Here is a 27,510-nt window from a genome sequence, read left to right on the forward strand (position 1 = left end):
TCGGGTGCGACGGGAGCCGCCGGGGGTCACACGCCGGCCCGCCCGCCCGCCGCGGCAGCCATGGGACCGCGGGAGCCGCGCCGCCGGCTGGAGGCGGTGCTCGGCGCCCTCTACGACCTGGGTGGGTGCGGGGGGCAGGGCCGGGCGCTGCGCCGGCACCACGGTCCTCCCGGGGGGCCGGGGAGGGGGCCGGGCATGGGCGCTCTGGAGCGGAGCGGCGGCGCGGAGCTGACCCACGGCATGTGCTCGGCACAGGTGAGGAGCCCGGAGGCGGGCGGCGCGCTGCAGAGGACGGCGAAGCGAGAGCAGTGCTGCCGCCAGTGGAGGAAGAAGAGGAGGAGGAGAGACGGGAGCCTCAGCCGGCGGCGGGCGGGCGGCGCGGGGCCCGCGGCTTCTTCGGGGAGCTGCGGGCCGAGCTGAGCGCCGCCAGCCCTGCCCCGCCGGCCCCCGCCGGCCCGCCCGCCGTGGAGGTCGTGGTGTTCCGCGGGAGGAAGAGGAAGGAGCGGCACGACCCCTCGGCAGCGCCCGTGGGCCCAGCACAGGTAGAGCCGGGCGGGCGCTGTCCCCGCTGCCCCCGAGCCGGCCCTGCCCGAGGGTGGGCGCCGTGGGGCGCTCCAGCCCTCTGCCGTGCCCGGATTTGTCCCTCTTGTGGTACAGCTGCCTGGAAATCCGCATGGTTTGGCCATCCGCGTGCTCAGTTCGATGGCATCTGGTCCTGCTGATTCCCAGTGGGGCTGCTGGAAACAGGGGCAGGATGAAGCAGGGGAGGGGGTAGGACTTGAAGACCAATTTTTTATCAATTTCAGATCTCTGGATAAGAATCCTGTGTTTGAAATAGGCGCATTTCAGCAAACTAAATTGATTTGCTGACAGGCCTGATGTTACGGCAAGAAGTGAAAGAGATGGAAGTCAAAGCCTGTTGATTACTTCAGTGCCCAGGAGTTTTGTGTGCTTCTCTGTTCCTGTCAGTAGCTGTGGATGCGAAGTGCTAAAACTTGCTTCTCTTCTCTGGCATCACAGCAGCACTGGGCCATTGGCAGGCAGCATTTGTTCTTGGAGGATCAGTGTTGGGTAGTCAGTGGGGGAAGGCATGACAGCATTAGATATCAACCAGTCCTCTGGTTTGGTTTCTCACCACTAAACTGCTTTGCGCTACCAAAAACTGTAGCTGAGTTTCTTCAGCAGGGAGATCTGGATAGGTTTGGCTGGAAGCTGAGCTGAGGGGTTGATTGGTCTCCAGATTTTATAGCTTCTCTGGTTGTTTTCCTTGAGTTGTCTTTATGGCCATAATATCAGAAGCCCATTCTAAAATAAGCTCTGATGGGCCAACATATGGCTGTCTTGAGTTCAGGGAGACTTACTGATATTGGGGATTTGATTGTTTGGAACTGGGGACTTCAAGAGACTCAAGCAGTTATTTGAATCCATAAACTTCTGTGCTTTTCCCAGCATGTCTTCCTCTTAAGCTTTTTTTATAGCTGGAGTTTTTTTACCTGAAAATACTGGTGTTACGCTTGTAGCAAAATCCTCTGAAGATAACCGGGTTTATTTGTGGTTGAAATCACAATTCTCTATAGAAGCCTTGCAGAGCTGAGAGGAGTTTGGCTGTGGTGGATGCAGAGGGAAGCCCTGGTGTAACCCTTGGGCCTGAACCTTTGACTTACTGTGCCCTGAGGTCCTGCAGAGTGAAAAGGAAATGCATGATATGTATTTCAGTTCAGCTGTAATGCTTATGTAGTACTCGGGTTTCCTCTGAGTGGATTGTACCTTTGGGAGCAAACAGGGAAGGTGAACAGGGTAATCTCTTGAACAGATGGCAGTTTGCCTGCCTGCATCAGCATGCTTGGGAGTGGGCAGAGCTTCCACTCGGAGAGGTGCCACAGCACATCCTCCCTGAAATCAGAAAGCAGACGGTCTAAGACAATCCTGAGAGATTTGTAACTGCTCCACAGTGTCCCATGGGGGAGACTCCTGTAACAAGCAAGCATGGAACTCTCCCTGGGGATTTTGTGCTTCTTTTTCTTTCTAGGAGATAGTGTGTTCCCCCTGGAGAGTGCCCCTCCAAACTGAGAACTGCTGATGGAAGGTGTCTGTGTAAATTGTGGAGTAGAGAAGATACACTTTTCTCTGAGCTCATTTTGAGCCAGTCCTTTCTTCAGCCTCTGCTAAGTGGGTTCTGCCATTGCTGACAGTGCACCCTTTGGAGCTGTTTCTCTGGCATTAGTGAAGCTGGATATGGACACTAATATATGTCCATGCTATTAGGAATTAAGCTTGTTCTGTATATTGCCCCAGCTGTGAGTACATGCACTGTTACCAGTCAGTAACAGTGACTCAAATAAAATGACAGTGAGCTGAAATTCATGAGCTGTCCTACATTAGCTGTTCAGTATGGGTTTGGAAATGGACATATGAATGATACATAGCTCACACATGGCAGTTTTTCTCTTACTTACCTAGAACAATGCCATTGAAACTGTCTCTTTTAGCAGATCCTGGTAATAAAGCTAGAAAAATGCTGCTGGAAACCTGTGTATTATTCCATACAACTGACTTTACATCTCACTGCTTTTCAGAAAGCTATCCCAATCAGCATTTAAACTGGTGTTACTTGTCATATTAATTTGAAATGCTTTGTTTTGTTTATAGACTCAAATAGTGAATGAAGAGAAAAATGCAGTCAGACAAGAATTTAACTTTGAAAAGGTAAGTCAGTAGGATCAGACTAATGTCACTCTTTTAGTGTACAGTTATGTGTACACATATACTTCAGAAGGCTGTGGTGGGACTGATGGGAAACCTTTCTAGAAATGGCTAGGTGAGGATTCTGGGTGAGGATTTCCTAATAGGAAATCTCTCTTGTAGGTGAGGATTTCCTAATAGGTAATTCTGGCTACATGCCACACCAAAGGAGGAACAGGCTGGCAGCAGTCAGCTGCTCCATATGGAGAGAGGTGTGTTACAACTTCATGGCCTTTCTTTCTGATCTTCCAATGAGAATTTGAGGGGGATGTGTAAAGGTGCTTGAATTCCCATAATGTTTAACATGGTTCTTTCTGCCCTATGGTGTTAAATCACTGACATCTCATGTGGGAAGGAGAAAAAAAGTGTATTTGCATCTCATCTGTTTTTGAAACAACAAATAGCTTTTTCCATTTGTCTTTTTATTCTCATCTGTTCTTACGTGAACATAACTAGCATTGGCCGCCTTATTAGCTACTAATTTGTTTACAGATCTGTGCAAGTTGTTTTGTGTGCCTAATCATGGCTCAGGGATGCGTTATGATCCAGTGGAATCTGTCTCTGGAGATTCTGCATGGAGTTCTGTACTAAGGAGCTAAGGAGGGTGGAGATTTAACCACAGATTTAAAAAAGATTATGGATTCATTAGTGGTTTTGCCATGGTATGCTTCTGTAGTGTTAACTCTACCTATGTATGTAGTCAAACCGCCTTCTGCCTGTCCATGTTTCTCAGTGATAAGTGCTCATTTTTTACATGGAAAAAATCCATTCCATGTGTTACCTCATGTGAAATGAGGAGATTTGAAAATTGTCCCCCTGACAGTCTTCACCATCCAGAGATTAGTTGGACAATGGTTAACTGCTCTGCAGTATAGTTCTGAACTCAGTTAGTTTTATTTTATAGCACACCAATTTCCAGTATTAGCCAGGATTTCCTCAGGAGTATGACTTCATTGAACTCTGCCAGGCATTGCTTTACAACAGGTTGGACATTATGAAATGCCTGCAATTTTCTGCAATGTTCTAGGCTCGCCTGGAAGTGCACAAGTTTGGAATCACTGGCTACAAGAAGCAGGAGCAACGTGTTTGGGAACAGGAGCGTGCTATCATGCTGGGAGCCAAGGTAGTTGTCCCTTGGTTTGTGCTGGAGGTCACCCAGCTGTTACAATGCAGAAAAGCAGTAAAGAACATGAGGGGCTTTGGTATTACTCCTTTAAAACACAAAATCCCCTGCCCTGACCCTTCTCTCACTTCATCCTTACTTTTACGTCATCTGTTCTGTCTTGTCTATTTTCTGTAGATGATTAGAAAATTAGTATGGTTGTGTTATCAGGAAAGTTACAGATTACAGATCAAATATGACTGATCAGGCTGAAAAACAACATTTACTGATTTTTAATCAGGCCATTCACGAATAAATAGTTGGAGAGTGGGGCTCACTTTTTAAATCTTCATTCTCACAGACAGATAAAGATGGAGAAAAGTTTTTAGTTCATCATAACTAGTATAAAACAAAAAAATAATGTTTGAGGTGTTTTTTAGGAAGGGGGTTGGGTTTTTTTGCTCAGAGTATGTATGTAAACCTTGTAGGACCGATAACAGAACAGAATTGTCTCTCTCTGCTGTCCTCACCAAGAAAGAAACAATTATTGATTACCTGATGTCTCTTAAGTCAAATCCTCTCACCCAAAAGGAAATAAGCACTTCTAATGTTTTGCCACCACAGTGTGAAAAGTGCTGTCTGTACAAGTGTGTGAATAATTTTTGAACCTATTTGAAAATTTAATCAGCAGTATCCCTCCCAATCTTTGTTGCAGCCCCCCAAAAAGGCACATATGAACTACAGGACTTACCAAGAGAAACTGAAAGAGAAAAAAGCAGTGAAAGATGCTGATAAGGAAAAGGTTTGTATGAAATTTTCTGTAGAAAAAGGCAGTGTGTAGGAGCCAGCCCTCTTTAAAAGAGCCTGACAGATAATAACACCTCAGGAGCAGGAGGAGTGCCTGAGCTTGACACCTGCTGCTCCCTGTGGATTGGGCTCCTGGCTCCTACAGGATTAATCTCATTGGTAAAAGCTGGTTGTGTGCACTATGAAGACACAGAGTTAGGCTTGTGTTGTGGTTGGTTTCACTGCCTCACCCTTCCAGGCTGTTAGACTGATGACACAAAATCAGCAGTGGGTTTTTTTTTTTTTATCCTTTCCTCTTAAGAGGAAACAGAATGGTCCCCAATTAAAGTTTGTTGCATGTTGTCTGACCATAGGGAGCCAGATCTTCAACTGCTTTTTTATCAGCAAAATTCCATCTAGGATCCTACTCATTATTTAAAGCAAGGGTGAGGCTTCTGTTGCACCCATCCTCTAGCACAGCCCATCTGGCTCTAAGCCTACTCTCTGCCTCCTTATGGAGCTTTCCCATGTAGTTGGGAGCAGGCTGGTGGGGCTGGTAAGTGCTCTATCAGCCTGTTTCCTGCTGCCCTCTTCCCCAGGGACCTACTTCTCCTGCTCTGTCATGTGGCTCAAAGTGCATGACCAGTCGCAGCTGAACCTGTTATTTGACAGCTGCCCTCAGCTGGGTGACAGGACTCACCTGCCTGGTAGCAAGTCCATCTTCTGACCTTGGGATCTGTCACATGCCCAAGAAGGAAGCCTCTGCTTTGCACGTGGCAAGGACAGCACGTTGGTCGTGAGTGGGCTGTGCTTTCCATAGGCATTAGGAGGGGCTCTGGGTGCTCCTGGCAGTGGCTCCATAATATGTTGCATCACTTGTTCTGTCAGAAGGTCTCCCAACTTGCTTTAAGTTCCTGCTGCTCTGTGAAGTAAAGGCTATTTACTGAATGTTCTTTGTGCAGGTGGTTGTTTAACCAGCATGCTCTGTTCCTTTTTCATTAAAATATGTGTCTTTAAAAACAGGAACATAAAGGTGATTCTCTTAAGAAGAAGAAGAAGCAGAAAGAACAGGAGAGGTGAGGTGTTTTTAACATGGTCTACCCAGTGTATCTCCCCTGTGTAATTGCACAGTCTTACTCCAGAAATCATGCACATCACAGTGCAACAAAATTCTCCGGGTGCTGAGCTCCTCAAAAAATAGTGACACTGCTCAGTGCCAAGCTGTTCCAGAGGCTTCAGTTCCACAGCTTTACTTGGGAGTATGTCAGTTCTGCCTCAACACCTCTTAAGACTGCAGCGGGAGGTCAGAGGGATGAAAATCCCTGTGTGCAGACTCATGAGACACCACTTGCTCAGAGCATTTGCCCTAAGAGATAATTTCTGCAAAGCATAAGCTACAGTATACAGAGGCTTGAAAGTGAGCTGACATTTCCTAATCTTAGTGCTGCAGGTTTCCTCTGTACTCTGTCTTCCTTCTCTATCCAAAAATCTTCGTGTTTCTAAACTTTTAAAAATGTAAATCATGCTGTAATGTGCTGTAAATTTTGCATGTCTATGAAGGAAAAATGTTCTGAAGTTTTTACATGCTATGGTGTGATAATACCATATATAATAATGGTACCAATACATAATACCAAACTCTGCATAAATAGGTGACTTTTTCACCATATTAAGCATTTACCTGTGTTTCTGCTGTTTATTTTAATTTTTGTTTTTCCTCTCCGTCTTTCAGGAAGGCCAAGAGGAAGAAATCAGTGCCTAGCATCTGGCCTGCAGGACAAGTTGGAAAATTCAGAAATGGGACCTTGATTCTGCAAAGCCGTGACATAAAGAAAATTAAATCATCTAAAGTTAGCAAATGAACTTCATGATACAGAGTGAAATGGACAATATGCAAATATGCATAAGAGAATTCACATTGCTAGCAACACAGACTTCTGGGGCCTTTTGCCTATCCACCATATCCTAATTTTTTAATCTTATTTGTTATTACAGGATTTTTATGTACCATTCTGCTTTGGGATGGATATTAGAATTTACTATTTTATAAATAAAGATAATAAAGATTAGAGTTCTTATTAAGAATGTTATACAGGCTATTTTTATTAGTCAATATGTGCTAAAAAAGCCCTTTTTTTGTAGAATCAGCTGATTGGCTGTAAGTAAAATACTCATTTAATCCATAAATTAATGGATTAATATAAATATATCTTTGGATTAATATACATATATCTTTCATATGGAAGGAATTTGGAAAAAGCAATATCTTACTCACTCTGAACTGGAAATAGGCATTCTCCAAACATTTATTGGACATAAATCGGTTTCTGTATCCTTATAGATTATTAGTGGATAGTGGAACTGCAAAAAATTTTTCTGTCCAGCAAAACCTCTTAATGGTTCAAAATTACCTGCTTTGGAATGAAAATAATACTTTTCTGAAGTTTTGTCCCAGGCAAGAATTACACACTCATCTTGTATATCTCCGTAGAGATCTCCAAATAAGCACTTTGGAATAGTGGTTTGGTGGCTTGGTTGTTTGGTTTTTCAAAACCAAACCATGTAAGACTGAGCAAAATGAGCATGGACACTCAAAAGCTACTGGTTGTTCCAGTTAAGTCATGTTTGATTTGATTCCATGCTTCTTAAGGCCTTTCTATGAAATCTTTACCAAAACTGCCTTTTGGTGCTATTCGGATTTCAGCAGTCTGGTGTATCTGGAACAACACTGATTGTTTTCTGTAGCTAAATCCTTTATTTTGTTACTTTTAAGGTCCAACCATTAGAAATGGCAATTGTTAGTAACACTTCCAAAATGAAAGTTCAGTATTTTAGGGGGAGACAAAGATAAGGATAACTTAAATGACAGAATTTGTTGTGTGTTGTAAGGAGATGTGGAGCTTGTTGGAACAGCTCTGGCAGTGAAGGATGTGTACATGGTAAGGAAAACAGCCCTTACAGCAGGAACTTGTTTCAGGTGTACTGGTACCCCTGTGGGCTGGGAGCCTGAGCAAGGTGATCCCGGACCTGAGGTCTGTGTCTTGCCAAGCTTGCAGCACCATTGGAGGCTGCCCCTCCCAGGATAGGAAAGTGTTCTGGGATAGGGAGAGCCACACCGTGGACAGGGATGCTTTCTGGCACACGGCTTCCCCCACACCTTCCACCTTACTTTGCTCTGTGCTCTGCCAGCACAGAGAGGACCAAGAGGAGGGAGAGGCCTTGGAGGGATCAAGTGCCCGAGAACAAGCAGAAGGGAATGTTTCTGGAGCCATGTAGGAACAGAAGGGGTGTGCAGAGTTTGGTTGCTAAATGCTGTTATCACATTTCCTAATTGCATAATTTGATTTCTTACTCAGTATTGGTTGCAGATTCAAACTAGAATTAAGATTCCTGTCTGGTTACAGACTTAATGACTTATTTGACATTAGGGAAATGTCAAATCACAATGGCGTGTGAAGGTGTAACCACTAAGAATTTAGTACAGAGCATCAAGACTTGTTGAGGCAACAGCTCTTGCTTTGGATGTTGTAAGATAACCTGTATTTTACAATTCATGGTTAATCCTTGAGCTTAGTTTTTACTGCTCACTTCGTGATAAGGTTTTGTTCATTTCACTTGGCATATAATGTGGGACTTCATGTTCTCCATCAGTTTTGGTAAGTTAAAATGTTCACTTTCCACCTCCTCAGCTGCCAAAAGCTACTTGGGAGTGAAACTTAGTCAGAGTGGAATGTAACTTTTGCAGTCGAGCTTGTAAGATCTATAACAAGTTGAAAAAAGTCAGTTCTTAAAGTAAAAAGTTGAAAACTGAAATGCCAAGTCGACAGTGGAATGTGAAAGTTTTTGGGGGAAGGAAACAAAAAGTTTATTCAAAGTTTTGCATTTTCACACTTAATGTGTGTATGCACTATGAAAGGCTTCTGTTACATGGAGATAGGTTTGCTTTTTCATATCATGTCTCCAAGTTGTTTTGAGGTGTTCTGTAACCAACATGAGCCAGAGCTAGCAGAGCAGTGCTGACAAAGAGAGGTGTTCCATGCCACTGAATCAGGATATGTCTGAAGCTGAGGCACAGATGGTTGCTCTAAGGAAGGACACTCTTGGCTTTCTCCATTAAGTGGATTATTCTTGACTGTAAGTAACAACGCAGTATCAACAGTAGGAGATAGGCAGGCAAACTTTATGAATGCCTCATCTACGTAATGATAATTTGTAAAAATAGGGTACTGATGCTGGATTTGTTGGCAATGTTAAAAGAATTTATTTATAAACTGTAAAACAGCATAAACTTATATGTCAGGTTTTCCAAAAGGGTAATAATATTAATAATACACAAAGTTTTAGTTGGACCAAAAGACAAAAAGCAGTTTGTTTCTAATTCAAAAAATACAAACGTTTGCTACAGGTACAAAATTATAAAAAGTTTGTATTTTCCTCTTGATCTGGTGACAGACACATATAGCAGAGATGTATATTTCACCAGCTCCAAATTCATATAAGCTATGGGAAATGATAGTAAAAGAAATTTTGTAGTTAAGAAAACTTAGAAACAACTTCTTGTCTTCCATTTAACTGGAATTGAACACCGTTTTCTTTTTCCTTTGCAGTTTTTTAGTTGCCAACATTTAAATTAGTGTTACTCATGCTTCATATAACAATCAGAAATAACAGCAGGTTTACCTCATGCATTTATTTTTAATATTCATCACATAATGTCTTCTCACCATGCTACCTAGGAAGGTTAGTGTTTTTATTGACAACATTTAAGGGAGGTGGAGGATAAAGGAATGCAATCAGGATCCAGGAATATTTCTATCTACTGCTTCACAAGAAAATGTTAGAAATTCTCCAATTAGCATAAAAATAATTTTTTCATTAATTCAGCTTGGAACTGTTTGCAATAACAAATGTAACAAAAAGGTCATTTAACAGAAGGGGAAAATGCTGCTGAGTGCCTCTGTCAGTGAAACACACATCTGTCTCCTGTATTGTGCAATGATGCAGGAGCCCCACACATCTAGTCTCTTGGGTTTGCATATGGGCTTCTTTCTGCACCTGGGAAGACCAAGTGTGTCCTATTAATGATGGATTTGTGCTTCAGGCTGCTGCTCCACCTAGCTGTGTGTGTGCAGCATTCAGTAGAGCTGGGCAGAGGAACCACCAGAAATGTTGTCAGTAAAAACTAGAAGCAGCTCACTTTTTTTCCCTAAAAAAAAAACAATAAAAGGTCTCTCCATCTTCGCCTGGTAATTTTCAGTGACAAGTGCCCTTTACATTTGCAATGTGGCTGATCTGTAACTGTAATCTCCCTTCCAAAGTTGATCTGGCCAAGATGCTTGGTGTTTTCATATTACCTTGCCTGGTTCAAAATTGAATTCTTGGTTTTGCTATTTAAAGCAGAATGCTGCAAAGCTAGTAAAGCCTGAGATAAGGTCTAACAACTCTCCTTCCTCATCTTTCTGTTTGTGACCAAAGGATGTACCAGGTGGCACCAGAAAGCTTCTGTTCCCAGGTTGTGGAATTTTGTGTCCCTTTTCACAGGGACAGATGATCTGAATTGTGGTCCATAAATGCACTACCTCTTTTGGCAGTTGCAAACACAGTGGTTTTCATACAGTGGTGGTGGCAGCTTAGCCTTAATCTCATCTCTCTTACTTTAAGAAATATTGTCATGTAAGAAAACAACAACAACAAAACAAGCTGCGTCTCGCATTTCTTCTTCCTCTAGAACAACTGGGAAACCAGAGTGTGGGGTGGTCTCTGTCATCTTTACTAACTGTGCTTTGAGGGAAAAAAAATAAAATAAAAAACAACTTACACAGCACTACCACAGAACTCTATCACCAGCCAAGAACAAACTACAGCAATACACTATCATGGCATTATTTACAACATGATGGAACATTATGCATATAATAAATTACATTTAATACTTTTTCCTCTTAAACTCTGATAAATGTAAGCTCATGCTTATTTTATTTATTTTGTTCAGTCCAATATATTTTCCTTTATGTATCTTAAGTGCATAGGCAAGTATAGGAGGTGACAGTGCTGTTTGCCCATCTTTTCTATGTTTTTAGAAGTCAAATTGCTTTCCAAATTTGTAATACATCACAGTATATTACTGTCCTCACTGAGATTTATTTTACAGCACATACCTTTCCACAGCAGAAGGAGCAAGGGATTGTCAGCTACATGTGTGCTTATATTGACATTAAGTCTTACTAAGAGATCTTGTGAGCTCTTTTCAAGTTGATGAGGGAAAAGGAGGAAGTGGAATTTGTATAGAATTGCATGCCTTCGGAAGTCTGACTGTGCTCCTGAACTTAATAGAAATTGGCAGAGGAAAGAGCCAGGAAGAAGGTTTACAAAAGGCTAAGGTTATGGCCCCCAGGGGTAGGTGAAAACTGAGAGTCCTTTGTTGCTCTGCAGGACAGAAAGTTCAACTGCGGTATTTACTTTGCAGCTGTTCAGAGGTTCCGTACTGGTGTGTGCAGAAGTCGAGCTTTGTTTTGTTAATAAGGGGAGGGCCTGTTTGTGCTTTGGTGGGTTTTTTTAAATGTTAAGTCAATTTACAGCTACCTCGTGTAGCCTCTGTACCATAGTGGATGGGATTTATCCCAGTGCAAGAGGCTTTGCTCTCCTGCTTATAAGAAGCAACCTGGCCTCTAGGAGCTGAAGAGTCCCATGACAGCCAGTTTTGAGTGAGCTTGGAGCCCCAGAGAGCTGCAGAAATACTCTGAGGGAACAAAAGGAAGAAGAGCACACAAAGTGGTCCCCTTGGGTATCTATTCCACTCTTCTGCGCTCTGGGTTCTCCCTGAACAGTCAGCAATGCAGTTTCTACAGGGACTAAATGCTGGCTCCCTCCCAAAGAAAGGATTTGGAGGAAACAAAAACTGGCGTAAGAGATACTATAGATGAAGAATGTGCAAACTGCTGGGTTTGTAATGAGATGGACCTTGGGGAAGTTGCCTGCAGAGAAGGAAACTACCTCCAGCCTGAGCAGAGCAATGGGAGTGCCCCACCTCTCCCTGCTGCTGTTCGGATGGCCCCTGCAAGCTCTGCATAAATATTAATGGGTGGAGTTGTTAGTTTCCTAGAGTAATTTTAACTACTTAGGCATTATTTCTGTTAATCAAACTAGGAAAATGTATCCAGCTGAAGTCACAAGAGTGCACTCTATGAGGATAACAGGTTTATTGCTACAGGCCATGCCAAATGTAAGTCCTTGATTGTGTACACAACCAACACATGCAAACGCTTTGTTTAGTTCTTTACCTAAGGTAGTCTTACTAATGCAGGTAGCCTACTTCTAACTGTATTCCTTTTAACTTATTTGCATTTCTGCTAGGTTAAAAGGAGACTATAATGGTAGCTACCCTACTTTTGTGAATGTTGGAATGCATAGAGGGTAAAAACTGAGCTTGTCTACTCACTGTTCCTACCTACTGTCATATATTCATTAGAAAACAACATGTCACTCAATGTGTTCTCCCCAAGACATAATACACCAGGAACCAACACCAAAGCAACTATGAAAACAAAAACTGAGTACTGCAAACACTTCTAAAACCCATTCAAAATTCATTTTAAACATCTGGCAATGGTTGAAGATTGGAAAGATGTAAATTCATTTGAGTTTCCTTTACAGAAGTTGGGAGTAAAGACAAAGGTTCTGTCCCAAAAGAAACAATGCCCTGTCTTTTTGAATACAAGTGGAAGTGGAGTGCCTTCCATATTAAAATTATCACAGGATGTTTCCCAATATAAAAACTATGTGCAATTTATGTACAATATTCCCATACACTACTCTGACTGGCAATACTCAAAGCCAATGCTATGATTACAACTGTTAGGTTCATTGAAGAGCACACTCAAGAGGAAATTTGGGGTCTGGTAGCGTTCTAGCTGAGGTAGGTGAAAACAGACCTGCTAATTAGAAAATCTTGCATGAGTTCGTATGGTATTGAATGAAACCGAAGATAATAACACAGTTGGTCTCTGTTATTCCTTACAAAACCAAGATAAGCATAGCACAGTTATTCCATTGTCTACAAGTTTACTAATACAATCCATTCCAGACTTTAAAGGAAGTGCTGTTGCTTCCTCACTTAAAAGCATATGTCATTATTTTTCCATTGTTGGTTTTATTTCCTGTTTCATTCTTGACGTTGGTGAAGGTGCGTGGCTGTCCTGCAGGAGAGGTGGGCTACAGGATACTTGGTTGGCTACAGCCAGCAGGATGGCAGACTGCTTTGTGTCTGTGCAATAGCCCAGCTCTATTCTGGGCTGCCTTTCCCTTCCCACAATGGCTGTGAGGTGGGATGATCCACTGGAGATTCTGGCTGTTTGCCACAGGGAAGCCTTGCCATCACTCAGCACTACCTGAGTGATGTGCTCCAGACAGAGAGCAGAAGGGGGCCTGCAGCAGGATATCTGGGGGCTGGCAGGCTGCCTGAAGGCAGGCCTGGGCTGTTTGTCCTATGGCTGTGCCTTAATGCAAGGCAGTAAGCCGGATTTTGGTCAGAATATTTATTTTCAGGTTTAATAATTACATGCCTGATATGTGTGTGCGTATATGTATGCTTAAAGAGGAAAATTTGTATAAGCAGCAGGATTTTAAAAAAGAAAATAGTACATTGATAGGATTTGAAAGTTTATGCTCTTCTTGTTCGATAGCACCACATTTCTGTAGGGTTAGAGTGACAGGAGTCCAAGATGTCATGGGCTCACCAAGCCTGCTGCATCTCGTCCTCACGCATTGCCACTATACACACACACACACATGCACACCTTAACTGGGTTCAGAGGAAACGAAGCACACAGGCAAACCGGTGCTTGGTTTTCTGACAACTGCATGCAGGTGACAGTGCCATGGCTGTGAGAAAAGATCACTGTCAGTCAGACTCCAGTTGTCACGGGCAGCACCTGAAATGGCTGCTTGTTTTCGTGGGACATGCCAGGCACAGGTCAAGTCTTGCAAAAGATTTATGTCCCAATCCAGAAAAATTCATAGGGATTGGTTTTGCATTACTGCTATTAATCTCTCTCAAGTGTTTCACTAGGATCAAGACTTTATTTAGCTCACAGTAATCTAATAGAAAATTAAGGCTTCAGATCTCAAAGCTACATTGGAACTACAGCTGCACAGGTTTTATTAGGATCAAGGCTGGAAAGCATCATTTCTCAATGTGGGAGACTTTGCATGTGCCCTATTTAAATAAATCTTATATCATTTCAGTTCAAAGGAATCTCCCATGCACTGTTTTTTAAGAGTTGTGCTGATAACCACAATCAGATCTTCTGGAAGTGTCTCCGTAGTCATGCCTAAATAAAAAACACTAAAATGCATCAAGGATGTTTTTCTTTCGACTTTCTGTACCTGAATTCTGCATGTATCGTGGTGTTAGCTAAAATGAACCCAGATATTTCATGGCAGCGTTTGGGAACCAATCTTGTTCTCATTGCAGATAAGTTGTGCCACTGAATTCTAAGGGGACATTATCCTATAGCTTACTGCAGTCTAGAGCCAGAAGGAATAATCCATGATCATTTGAGCCCCTGAAAGGAATTGAGAACCAGGAATTCTTGAGCATATAACCTCCACTTCAGCTGTCAAAACATATGCTTTCTTCATTTAAGGACTTCAGGTGGCAAGGGAATCCAGTTCATCTACTGCTAAAATGCTCCAACATCCACTGTCCTTCAGGCTCGTCCATTTTTTCCAGCATCCCTAATATTTAAGCACAAATCCAGCCATGAGAGAGAAAATACACTCATTTAACCTTTTGCTTTGCAGACGTGTTTGTGTGTGTGTGTGCACATGAGTGTACATATGTATGCAACGCAGAGTAGATATGTTCAGGTACCCATCTGCAGTTGAGTGCCAGTCCAGTGGATGTGCTTGCTATAGCTGTTAAATTGAAAATGGAGTGGCCTAGCTCTAACCAGCCGATTACTCGGTGAGCAGCATGCTGCACAGTGTTTGAAGTCAGGGAAGAGGATGCTTTTTTACTGACTTTCTGAAAAGTGCCAAAACACACTGAGAAAGCTTACAGAATCCAGCACAGTGTCAGACGGGGCTTCATTAGTTGTTGGGCAGCTTGGGCTGTTTTACAGATTGTGGCACCTCCAGTCCTGTGTGCAGGGTCACCTGCACAAAGAAGAAATAACATTAGATTCAAAACTGAGACATCCTCAGCAAAGAGCATTTGTGAAGGCAAAGTGCAGGCAAATGACATGGAAAGGGCTGCGGGACTGCAGGTCCAAGTTTAAATCAAGACTATTAATAGAGATGATATCTAGCCTTAGAAATGAACAAGTCTCCTTCCCCCTTCCCTCCTGAATACTTTGGGAACAAGAAGCCAGGTGTCTGTATCTTTTCCCAAATCTAGCCACTAGTTGTAGGTATCCAGAAGGTAGGTAGGTAGGTAGGTAGGTAGGTAGGTAGGTAGGTAGGTAGGTAGGTAGGTAGGTAGAAGGTTGATGGGATGTCTGCACGAGGGACCCCAATTGCTTCAGGACAGAGATCACACAGTGGAGCCCATGGACATGATGAGTGCTCCACCTTGGCTGTCCTGGTCCTGCCTGACCTAAGCTGACCTCCCTCAGTCCTCAGGCTCCTGGGTGTTTCCACAGGTTCTCTCTCATACCACACCTGGTTTCTAGCCATAAGCAGTGGTCTTGAAGTAAAAATGCATTATTTTTATAGACAGTTCCTCCAAGAGGAAAACCTCTTGTACACAGAGCACAAGAATGATGTGCTGACTGATATGCTCTGTTGTGCCAATTCTCTGACCTATGTTGCCTTTGCTCTCCTTACCACTGTGCTGTTCATACTTCAGTCATTTGCCAATGTTAATTATCTCCAAACATGAGATCTAGGAGGAATTAAGATGGTTTTTAGTCAAACTGGCAGGGGAGAACTTTAGAGACACTGCTTTCCAAGTGGAGCATCACAGGAAAATCAGAGCAGGAGTTAGTGCATGCAGGTACTTTCACTTGTTTTACAGCAGTACTCTTTACATTGGTCAGGCAAGGCAGAAAGTCAAATGTGGTCCAAAGAGTGTAAGAAGCCTAGATGTAAGCCTGAGAAGGAAAAGAACCCCTGTCTGAACTGACTACCCATAGATGATGCTATCAGCTCCTTTAGTTGGAAAGGGTAGGTGGGGCTGGACTGCAGATTTACCTGGACATTTCGATTGAGGCTCAGGGCAGGCATGAAGACGCCCTCGATGTTTTCAAACGCTGGAGGCCCCTGCTGCTGCCCATTGATGTAAAAGGTCAGGTTGTGCTTGTTCAGATCCAGCAGCACACCAACAGTGGCACCTTTAGAAACTCCTCCTTCAGTCCTAAGGTACAAAGGGCACTTTGTTGGTGAAGGCAGAGCACACTGTGCTGCTCTCTAAGGACAAGCCAGCCTTACTAAGCAAAGGGAGCGTGGAGCAGCACAGGGAAATTATTATCCCTGAGGCATTTGGTGATGACTGATCCACACCTTTATCTGAAGCATACATAGCACATCCATGGGAGCTTAAAGAAAGGATCCTAAACAGAAATTAGATCCACTTCTCCTGCAACTGCAATTTAAGAGGTGAAAATGGTGTCCAGAGCTAACAGGTCCCCTCAGCTAATGACAAACTGGGAGGTGAGCCAGGGGAGTCCTGGAGACACATCACCTCTGAGTATCCCTGTTACAGTGAAGTGATGCATGGCAGGAAATGAAAAAGCAGGAAGCTGTTTTGCTAGGTGTTCATTTCTAATCAATATGCCTGCTAACAGCTCCAGAGAGAGATTTTAAGTTCAGTTATTCACCTTGACATGCTCTAAGGGAACCCAGATTCCCAGAGCCCAGGGAGGAGCACAGGTACAACAGACAGTGGTTTTGGGGAGGAAGGGAAGTTGGGACTGGTTAGGCCTAAGTGTAGCTTCTGATTGACAAGGTGCTCAGCTAAAGGACTGGGAGCTGTCTCGAGTGTGCAGGCCCAGTTATTAATACCAGTGATAATTGGTTGTGTCAGGAGCAGCTGCTTAGAGCTCCTGCAGTGTCAGAGCCTGCCAGGACACACTCAGCCAGCCATTACACGCCTGAGTGATTTGACATTAATGCACTTTGACTTGGGGGTTAGTCAAACTCAGTATTACTTTAAAGGACACTGAGCAAAAATACCCACTAGATATGCAGATTGGCCACAGGCACTGCCTTTCTGCTGATATCATGGGGCTCTGCAATGGATTTACAGCCTATTTGTCCAGGGTAAATCAGATTTCAAATCATTTGCAGTAGGAAAGGAAGCAGCTGTCTTTTGTCCCATGCACTCGCCTCAGGCACACAACATTCACAAGATTAACGGTATTTTATCGTAAAATTTATCACAATAGGTAGGCAAAACATAAAAAAAAATAAAAAGGAGGGGGGGACTGGAATATGATTAGGAAGAATGTAGCACAGGGTAAGAAATTTTCCTCTTGTCCGCTAGGTGTCACAAACTGTTTTCCTTTAGACGAAATGTGGCACATGGTACTTCATCTGAAGGTAGATAATAGAAAACTGTTCTGACTTCTCCATTTAAAGTTCTTCAAACAATAATAGTATAGCTAAGAATCATGGATTGAATCTGAGAGGTTTTAGATATGGAAATTCACTGTTCTCAGATGCCTTTGATTTGATTTCTGGTCCTATAAGCATTAATAGGTTTTTCGCTGAGCTCTTCTCCAAAACCACAAAATAAATTATTTTCCATCAAAACTTAAGATGCTTACCTACCATGAATATCTCAATATATAGACTGTTTTTATTAAAAGCCCTCAATCATAAAACTCACTATGAGATTGTGGGAAGCAACAGTACAATGATTTGGAGCTATTTACATGTAGATTACATTTTTTTCTCTGTTTAGGAACAGCTTTGCATGTAGGACACCATAATTTAGATCCTGCTTAAAATGGATTTTATTGCATCCTTTTAAATGACATAGATTCTCTTAGGGAAACAGAAACAGCAACTTCATTTTTTTTGAGATTATGATGTTCTTTCCTCTATGACAAGCCAATTTGTTTCTCATGGGCTAATCAGTCGTGTGCTGCACAGTGACATTGAGTGACCCCTCTGCAGCCCCTGGGGACAGCCCCACTGAGGAGGAGATAGATTCTGCCTGCAGATTCCAGCCAGGCAAGGGCAGGACCCAGCTGAGGCCCCTACATGAGCCACAGGGGTGTGGGGGCAGAGCAGAAGGATGGGGACCTTCTCACTTTATTCCTGCCCCAAGTTCTGCAGGAATTCAGAAGGTAGGTGGTCCCATTCCTACTCCATCATCTCCCCACAGTGAGAAACTGGCTCTGGCAGGATTTAGGGAGGACAGAAGCAGGCAGCAGCTCTTCACCACACTGCTAAAAGGGAAGCTGGACTTCTGCTGGAGCTGAACAGCTGCTCTTACTCAGCATCCCATGCTTCCTTGGGAACAGTACTTTGAGGAATCCAGCTTTTTTTGGACTATTTTCCTGGTTCTGGCTCCTTCCTCTAGGAGGAGAGCTGGAGGAGTCTGTTTATGAGAATACTTATGCAATACATTTCCTCACTCTTATGTACACCATTTAGACGGCATTACAGGATAATTTTTCTAATAAATGCTTTTGTTGTGGTAAAAAAAGCCAAATAGCTCAAGAGACTCAAAGTGATGTTGCTCCCTCCTGGTACACTTCTGTGGCACCACGTAAAAAACCTGCTCCTTTACTGTGATGCATTTTTAAACTACTTAATGACACTTATACCACACAACCCCAATAACCTTTCATGTAAAAGGAAAATACAACTTTTTTGTTGCAATGCTCCCTTAATAAATACTTAGTATTTATTAAAGGACAATCCAGTTCTGGAGATAGGTAACACTGTTTCATTTTTTCGAGTAAATCACTTGAACATTTTGATTTCTGTGTGCAACACTAAGTCCTGAGTGCAGAAGTGCTGTGCAGAAGCCTGGAAGGTCAGAGTACAGCAAGGGGAATCTGGCTACCATGAAGAATGCAGTCGCCTGTGTCAGTAGAGGCTGTTATTCCAAGATGCTTTCAGTAACAGCTTGGACAATGTGCAGAATATGATTGCATGAACTGGCTTGAGGAATTAAGAGTAGTTTCACTATTATTTAAAAATAAATATTAACAATTTATGAACAATTCAATAAACTGAATAATTAATTCAACTCTCCATTACAAAACTTTAAGTGTTAGCTTTACAGCATCTTAAAAACTTTATATCTATTGCTAATTATAGCATTTTTCATTCAGTTGTAGCATTTTTGTGTGATGAAAAAACCTGCTCTTAAGATATCTGAAGAGACTCTCCTGATTGCAAAGGACTTTAAAGACTAAAATGCAAATACTCTAGATTTCAGCTTTCTGTTGTTTTCCAGTATAAAATATTTATTTCAAGGAGATTTACATCTCCTTCTTTCCATAGACATGTAGTGGCTGGAGTATTGCCTGTAGCACCTGGTAGTCCTGCTCTTGGTAACTTTGCCAAGGAACAGATCTATTGCATTGAATGTCAATGCCTCTTGTTAATGGGCATCCAGGACCTCTCAGAACAGTTTGGATTGGAAGGGACCTTTAAAGGTCATCTAGTCCAATCCCCATCCAAAAAACAGGGACATCTTCAATTAGGTTGAGCTGCTCAGAAGCTCACCCAATCTGACCTTGAATGTTTTTAGGGATGAGGCATCCACAACATCTCTGAGCAACCAGTTCTAGTGCTTCACCATCCTCATTTTAAAAAAATGTCTTCCTTATAGTTAGTCTTTATAGTTAGTCTGAATTTATCTTCTTTCAGTTCAAAACTACCTCCCCTTGTCCTAGACACAACAAGCCCTGCTAAAAAAAGACTGTCCCCATCTTTCTTATAAACCCCCTCCAAGTACTGAAAGACCACAATCAGGTCTCCCTGGAGCTTTCTCTTCTCCAGGCTGAGCATCCCCACTCTCTCAGCCTTCCTTCAAAGGAGCGATGTTCCATCCCTCTGACAATTTTTGCCCAGGATACAGTTGTCCTTCTGGGCTGCAAGTGCACACTGACAGACCATGATCAGCCCCTCAGGCACCCATATCCCCAAGGCCTTCTTGGCAGGGGTGCTGTCAATTCTCCCTCCTGCCCTGACCCACAGGCAGGGCCTGCACTTTGCTTTGTTGGAGCCCATGAGGTTCCCATGGCCCCGCTTCTTGAACGTGTCCAGGCCCATCTGGGTGGCATCTTGTCCCTCAAGAGTGTCAACCACAACACTCAGCTTGGTGTCATCTGTGACCTTGCTGAGGGTGAACTTGATTGCACTCTCTATGACACTGATGAAGACAATAAATAAAACTGGCCCCAGTATGGACCCCTGAGGGACACTGCTTGTCACCAGCCTCCATCTGAACATCTAGCTGTTGACCACTACGCTCTGGATGTGACTATCCAACCAATTCCTTATCCATCAGACATCCATCGAATCCATGTGTCTCCCAGATGAAGAGAAGGATTTTGTGGGGAACCATATCAAGGGCCTTACAGAAGTGCAAACGGATGGTGCCCACAGCTCTTCCCTTGGCCACTGCTGTAGTCACTCCATCATAGAAGGACTTGCCCTTGGTAAAGCCATGCTCACTGTCTTCAATTACCTCCCTGTCCTCCATGTGCCTCAGCATAGCTTCTGGAAGGATCTGTTCCATGGTTCTCCCAGGCTCAGCTTTCTGGGAACAGCAAGACTTAAAGGTGACTCTGAAACCTTTATCTCTGCCCTAAAGTATTTTCTCAACCACCTTCCTCAGCCTGTTCTCAAAAGGATCCCTCTGTTTCTGGAAGCAATAGTCTCCTGTTCACGCCCCTTCCAGCATTACAGAAGCCATGCTAGATCCAATTTTGCATCCTGTGAGTGAAAGGAACAGAAAATGTGACAGGTCACACAAATTAGTCTTCCAAGCTCTATCTCAGGTTATCCTTGAAACTAGTCATTTATTAATTACCCTAATTTATTCTCATGAAGCTTATGAAGCAAGAAACTATTACTAAGGTGTAACTTTCACCACAACAACATCCCAGAGGCTAAAAGTTGACAATGAATTCGCTTTGGATTGTGATGCTGTGCTGTCATGCACTCGTATCCAGCAGGGAAAAACAAATAGGCAGCAATAACTGTTTCCACAAGACTATTACATCTAATGAGTTAAAAAACTGACCTAGTTGACTGTCACAGTTAAAAATATAATGCCTAGACCTAATTTCATTGAAGCGCATGTGATTTCATAAGACTGCATGCCCTTTGCGAGTGTACTTCTCTTGAACAGATATTCCATGGGTCTATCCATGCCTTGCACATGCCTTTGTGTTTTATCAGGTAAAAACTGGCAAACTATCATCAACAGAAAGCACTTTGTTCTCTTGATTAAGCAGGATGATTGGAAATCCTAATTGTTTCCATTGCTTGTGTTTCCATTGCTTGTGTTTCCCAGAAAAAAGCTTTTGCTTAGCTTGTGTGCTGCTTGCCGGGAGGAGCATGCCGAGGACCAAATCCATAAAATAGGTTTCTGGGACAGTGGTGCACAGAATGGTTGCCAGCTTTTTTCCAGAAAACATAAGCTGTTCCACAGAGCATTAAAATTAATACAGCTTAGCATTACTTCCGCCCTGAATTGAATCAAGATGTTAAAGGCACAGAGAACTTTTTGGTATATTTATTATACTGATGTTATTTTACTCTGTATTGTCTTAGAACACGATCTAAGGCTTTTGGACCCATGGAGAACAATCCAAGTGACTTCAGACAGTTTTGATCCAGCTACAAGGTCCTTCCACCTGTCTGTAATGAACTGAAAAATCAAACCATGTTTCAAACAAAAATTCCCAGCAATTGCAGTGTACTCACTTAAAGCACAGGTATGCTGTAGAGTATAAATGACTATTCCCTGGGAGACATTACAATCAACCTCAGGACACAGTGCATGTTGACACAATCTTATCACTTTAAGGAGACACCTGCATTTCAGTGTTTTAAAAATCACTGTAAAACTTTGTTTTAATCATTTGGTATAACAGAAAAAACACCTGAGACAGTGAGAGTCTAGTGGGACAGTCAGTAGAAAACTAAACAGAAGTTGATTCCAGCTCTGCTACAGACCTGCTACATATCCTTAGTCAGTCACTTTACTCATACATCAGTTTCCCATTGTGATAGAACAGGTATATGAATACACCATTTTCCAAAATAAGCAAGTTACTTCAGATCCTTTTCAGACAAGTTCTCAAGGGTCTCAGTACCCAGCTGACCTTCAGCTAAGGCTGACCCTCTCATGGGACACAGAAAGAGAGCAGTGCAGTTCTGCTCTGATACCTTCAAGCAAAGTTAACCATGTGTCCCCTGCACAGTCTGGCACCACTTCAATGAAACAGAAGCCAGCACAAGGCAGAAGTAACTATCCTGAGCACTGAAAGTCATGCAACCGTGTCAGCACAACACACGATCTGTGCTGACAGTTGTTCTCTCTGTGTGATCCATCCCTGGAGGTACCTGCAGTTAGAACATGTCTCTCCACTGCTCAGTTGCATTGACAACACAGAGCCTCTGAGTGATGAGACAGAGAGGCGTGGTAACAGTGGCTTGGGGGCATTCTGAAATCCTCCTCTGTCTAAGATGGTTGTACTAGTTGAGGTGCTTTTCGAAGCTCTTCAGTACAATGAAAGCTGTCACTCAGCCCTCACTGCCAAACAGTCCCTTGTATCCAAATCTTCCTCAGTGTGACCTACAGCAAAACCCTTAATAGCTGTCAGAACTGGAGATGAACACCTGCAGCCCAATTATTGTACAATCTGCACCCAAGATTCCTCCTAATGAAGAGAATCAACCACCTTTCTCCCTCCAGCAATGAGAGAAGTCCTGCATCCCATTGTGCTGTGCCCCTGTCTGCTGATGTGGGTGGGACACGCAATAATGGGTTTAAATCCCAGCAGGGGGCATTTAGGCAAAATCTCAGGGAAAAACTGATAACTGTGAGGATAACAAACACCAACACAGACTGTTAAGGTGCAATCACTGTCACTAGTGATTTTTAAGAAGGAAGAAAATGAGTACATTTAGCCAGGAGCTGGACTAGATGGCTTGCTGAGACACCTGCCTCTGATGCACTGTCACAGACATATTTTATGAAAAATCCTTTCATTAGGATCTTTTCTCCTGAGAAGCTGAGAGGACTTAGAAATGAAATGTAAACAATAATTATCTGCTGCTGTGGAATGCAACAGGTGCATCTTTGATTGGTCTCATATGGTTGTTTTTAATTAATGGCCAATCACAGTCCAGCTGTCTCAGACTCTCTGGTCAGTCATAAGATTTTATTATAATTCTTTTCCCTTCATTGCTAGCCTTCTGATGAAATCCTTTCTTCTATTCTTTTAGTATAGCTTTAGAATATAATTTTCTTTTAATATAATATATATCATGAAGAATAAATCAGCCTTCTGAAAAATGGAGTCAAGATTCTCATCTCTTCCCTCGTCCTGGGACTCCTGCCAACACCACCACAATGCAGGGCAGAAGAAATGCCTGTGAGGAGAAAAGCCCCAGGCAGCACTCACCGGTTGGTGTGGGAATTGCAGTGCATGAACCAGCTCCGGTTGTTGTCCACATACATGGCCCACGCCTTGTCATCCTTGCCCAGCATCATGTCCTTGACCACGTTAATCCTGGCGATGCCGAAGGCCGGGTCCGGGTGGTTGTCGTAGCGGTCCACGTGCAGCTCCCAGTAATGCACGCCCTTGGAGAAGGCGGCGGTGCCCAGCACCACCCGGTCATCATAGCTGTTGCAGGTGGCAGTCTGGTTGTCATTGGACAGCACTATGTCTCTGTGAGCTGAGGAGGGGTCAAAGGTGAACCATGCCACTGTGGAAAGGGAAAATGAAAGGTAGGATTAGATCAGGAGGTGCTGTGTCCATGTGTTGCCTGTTCAACTCAAGTAAGAAGGATAAAATTCTGCCTTTGTAAAGACCCCAATGTACTCTGAGGTAATAAAGACCATTTTTCCTTGTTACTGTAGGCAGCTACACAAGATGAATCTGAGCTGGTATCCTGCTGCTCTTCAGCTTAGAAGTGCTTTACATCATTTGTGCTTGTTCCCCTGAAATTTAGCTGCTAAGGGTAGTGACATTCTGTCCACACACAGTAACAAGAGAGTCACTGAGGAGACAAAGGCTGCTCCATGACATGGAAACTGCTCATGTCAGTGAATTGGTTCAGGATCGCCTTCAATGGATATGGAGATTAGCTGCATCCATGCTGGTTAGGATTGACTTCACCAGTTTTTCAAAGTGAAGGGTTTTTTTAAGGAAAGGAAAAAAAGGCCCCAAAAGCTCTTAAAGTACAAATATTTTATACTGGCCTATTTTGGCAACACAGCATAAAAGTGGAAGTGATAATAGCATGCACTTCTCAATTCATTACAATATCATTAATGAAGATAAACTTCCCATAATGTCCGTATGGATGTCAAGTATAATTACAGAGGAACAAGCATGAGTTCCCATCTCTGTTTTATCAAACCTTGCAGGGAAATTGAAACAGTAGTGAAGAAAAAGGCAAATCCCAAAGATGTATGTAGAAAGGGAGACAGAGTGGAACAAAAAATATCCCATGAGTTGCATAACTGTTTCTGTATGATAAAGAAACTCTCCTAGTTAGATCCTAGACTTTTACAGCCAACTAAAATCACACAACTTGAAGCCTGAAGCATTACTGATAATGGAAAATGCCAGTAGGTGTCAAATACATTAATGGGTGTAAAGGGATGAAAGTGTCCTGCTACTGAGACATGCAGCTTTTCACTTAGAGAGTGGCAAAGGCCCAGCTCACCATCCGACGTCTGTAAAATGACCGTCTTGCTGTAAGGACCAACGCCCGAGGAGTTGAAAGCTTTGACCCTGGCATTGTAAGTGCTGTTGAAATGAAGGCCATCGATGGTGCAGAGGGTCTCCTTGCCGACATATACCTCCTAAACATTCCAAAAAATATGGGAAAGAGAGAATGAGGGAGATAGTTTAACATAGTTAAGACTTCTAAAGACTTCTAAAAAGACTTCTATAAGCCAAAAGTGAACAGCTTCTCTTTGCTTCCCAGGATGAATGAGTTATGCTGTTATAATAGAAACAGCCACAGCATGGGAGACATCAAGGATGGCCAGCACTGGACAAACTAAGGTGAAGATGAAGCTGGAAGGGTAAAGCAATAAAGGGCAACACAGAAAGATCTTCATGCTCCTCTTTTCCTAAATATCTACTCTAAACCACTATTTTGGAGAGTAGTCCCAGTATCTGACACACTATGACTGCTATTTTGTGCAAGACAAAAAAGGGGCATTAAGAATAAAAAAAAACAAGAGCAGTTTTGCTCTGTTGGAAAGGTTCTCTCATGCCTAGGTTAAAATATCATTTTGAAACCTGAAAACACAGATCCAGAAGAAATTAACTCCTAAAAGTTAGGATTACATGCACCACATGTTGAAACAGTATCTAGACAACAGAGACATCAAAAAGATCTTCAAATATTTATCATACAGCAAGTACTTCTGTAATGTGAAATATTTCAGAGGGAGGAACATCTAGGCAGACCAATGAAGAGGATCAGGTTATGCCGGCAACAATGAACTGAAAGAAGCCTAGAAAATCCTGTCTTGGAAGCAGTTTGAAAGATAATTCCTTTCCACCTCTGATTGTCGGGATCTTAGCTTGTCAGAGTGACCCTGAGAAATGTTAGAAGGTCTCTTTTCCCAGTCCGGCGCTTGAAGAAGGAGTCAGAGCTCTTCATTTTCGGTCTCAAGGTTGTTTATTGTATCTTATCTATAAAGTTCTTCTGTCCTGCCGAGGTCCACTCAGCAAGACAGTCAGAGGCACTCTGGCTGCCCCCAGGGCGGTGTTATGTCTTTATACTAAAAACTACATTTACAATGTTTACAATTACCTTCCAATACCTATCACCTATGTTAGACAGTGAGCTTCTACTCTAAACCAATCCGTAAGTGCCAACATCACAGCAGAAGATGGAGGCCAAGAAGAAGAAGGAGAAAGGCTGGACACGCCCAGTTACCTCCATCTTGCCCCCTGAACCCCCATACCAAAACCCCTAAAATCTACTTTTCCACCCCGTGATAACTTCACTATTATTCTACCTAAACTGTTGCGGCTTGCTGATCTTCATATAAGGTTGGTAATTTGCTCCATGGGTCATAATCAAAACCACAGGCATTTTGGGCTCTGTGCCAGGGCTTCTGAGCCCCCTGGCAGGGGTCCTGGCTGTTCTGGACAGTCAGAGGGATGTTCTGGGTTCCCACATCTGATTTCTCTGGTTCTGTGAAATCTGTAGGTTTATGGTAGCAAAGGCACCAAAGTGCTTAAACCTGTCACTAGGCAAACCACTCAGATCCCAGTTCAGTTAAGATTTAGTAATGCCCAGGAATAGTTCTGATGGTTAAGGCTCTCTCATATAAACCCAAAAGGATGTGATGAGTAAGAAAGGAATTGATTAAGTTTACAGCAGGACATGTGTTTGTCCTCTTTGCTACTATGGTGGCTGCTTCAAACAACGAAATGTCTTGGGTCCTGAGTTAGCTGGTGATCGTTCATGGAGACAAAGAAGAGTTTTAATAGAATAAATTTACCTCCATGTCATAAGAGATGCTGACTGTGAAAAAATTTTGTATTTGTTGAACAACTCTCATATTTTTTAATCCACTTAATGTTTACCACTGTTCACTGCTTCATGAACAGTGCAGGTTGATGCTCTCTGCTTCTACAAAGATGTTCTTTAAATCCACCCATCAAATACTGATAAATTGCAGTCAACATCTTTGCTTTCAGACATAGAATTCTCCATTTAAAAGGTCAGCAAACCCTTATTGAGATGGCATTGCTGAGAAGCCTGCCTTTTATATTTTAATAGGTAAAACCGAGGATGCTCCTACCACAGCAAGCAGATCATTCCCCTTAGAAGTTGTCACCTTACATTTTTAAGGATTGAGATAGTTTTGTATCTTTTTCAATCCAAAACCTTAACACGGCACTGCTGGCAGTCCTAAAACCTTTGCAGTACCAAAACTCACCCACACAAATGAGCTTGGATACACACCAGCCTGAAATCTTGTCATTCACAAGACATGAATACCACTTTAAAAGGTTTATCCTGGATAAACTGGATAAAAGATACTGGAATTCTAACACCTTCTTCTAACTCTTCATTCATCACACACTGATAACACTCTTACCTACTAACATTGACTATATTGGCAGCTCTCAGCAGCCATTCACAAAAATACCTTTTCACACTTTCAGTAGTGGAAGCCAGGCTCTTCAAATCCCTGTGAAATGTTACTTGGACAAAGGAACTGAGGAGACCTTCCAAAAACCACAATGACCTCTTCAAAATGCCCTGACAATACTGCTGCCTCTTCTAATGAGGAGTGTCCAAACGAGGCACCTTTGCTGGCTATGGGTGTAGTGGTTTGGCAGTTCCTTAGGTGGATCCATGCCAGGACATTTTCAGCTTGAGAAATCTTTAGGTTTCCTGGGAGAAGCCAGTTTGCAGCTCCCGAAGAAATGCCATCACAAGTTTTTGGCAAAATTCCCTGTTTGTGAAGAGAGCAGCTGTGCTCCACAATGATGTCCAGATGCTTTTGAGGCACCAGCCCCTAGGGAAAGCACTGGGCCAGCCTGGTCCTGAGCAACAGGAGCCTGAAGCCTGCCTGAGGCAGAAGGGCCACAGCTTCTAGGAGGACATGGCTGGAAGAAAGCTGATTGAATTGTTTCTCTAGTTTGTTCATCAGGATGTGTTGAAAAAGTATGGGAGCCCATAAGCACCCTGCACCTGCAACC

General features: G+C 43.0%; 2 protein-coding genes across 13 annotated transcripts in view; one reads left to right on the plus strand and one right to left on the minus strand.

The window, feature by feature from the left end:
* Window positions 1–28: 28 nt before the first annotated feature.
* On the plus strand, window positions 29–6,720 carry C3H1orf131 (chromosome 3 C1orf131 homolog). The gene is made up of 7 exons (XM_066546726.1): window positions 29–121; window positions 256–542; window positions 2,650–2,706; window positions 3,770–3,865; window positions 4,560–4,646; window positions 5,654–5,706; window positions 6,363–6,720. The coding sequence occupies exons 1-7, from the start codon at window positions 61–63 to the stop codon at window positions 6,490–6,492; spliced, it is 771 nt and encodes a 256-aa protein (XP_066402823.1). The 5' UTR covers window positions 29–60; the 3' UTR covers window positions 6,493–6,720.
* Window positions 6,721–8,867: 2,147 nt separating this feature from the next.
* The window catches only part of TRIM67 (tripartite motif containing 67), a 40,656-nt gene continuing 22,013 nt past the window's right edge, over window positions 8,868–27,510 (minus strand). For 6 of the 12 annotated variants that reach the window (XM_066546731.1, XM_066546734.1, XM_066546729.1 and 3 more), the window contains 4 exons: window positions 24,500–24,638; window positions 23,230–23,533; window positions 15,821–15,983; window positions 8,868–14,785 (listed from right to left, as the gene is read on the minus strand). In XM_066546731.1, the coding sequence (XP_066402828.1) occupies window positions 14,720–14,785; window positions 15,821–15,983; window positions 23,230–23,533; window positions 24,500–24,638 (672 nt within the window). In that variant the 3' untranslated portion in view covers window positions 8,868–14,719. Of the gene's footprint in view, window positions 14,786–15,820; window positions 15,984–23,229; window positions 23,549–24,490; window positions 24,639–27,510 lie in introns of all 12 variants that reach the window. The other 6 variants (XM_066546736.1, XM_066546735.1, XM_066546739.1 and 3 more) reach the window with 4 other exon arrangements.

The sequence above is a fragment of the Molothrus aeneus genome, chromosome 3 (assembly GCF_037042795.1).
Source record: "Molothrus aeneus isolate 106 chromosome 3, BPBGC_Maene_1.0, whole genome shotgun sequence".
In the NCBI taxonomy this organism is placed as follows: Eukaryota; Metazoa; Chordata; class Aves; order Passeriformes; family Icteridae; genus Molothrus; species Molothrus aeneus.

Bases quoted from the DNA above. Each gene is read 5' to 3' on its own strand.
- C3H1orf131 (XM_066546726.1), top strand. From the start codon at position 61: ATGGGACCGCGGGAGCCGCGCCGCCGGCTGGAGGCGGTGCTCGGCGCC. The intron at 543-2,649 runs GTAGAGCCGGGC...TTTTGTTTATAG, and splicing joins CGCCCGTGGGCCCAGCACAG to ACTCAAATAGTGAATGAAGA. The intron at 4,647-5,653 runs GTTTGTATGAAA...CTTTAAAAACAG, and splicing joins AAGATGCTGATAAGGAAAAG to GAACATAAAGGTGATTCTCT.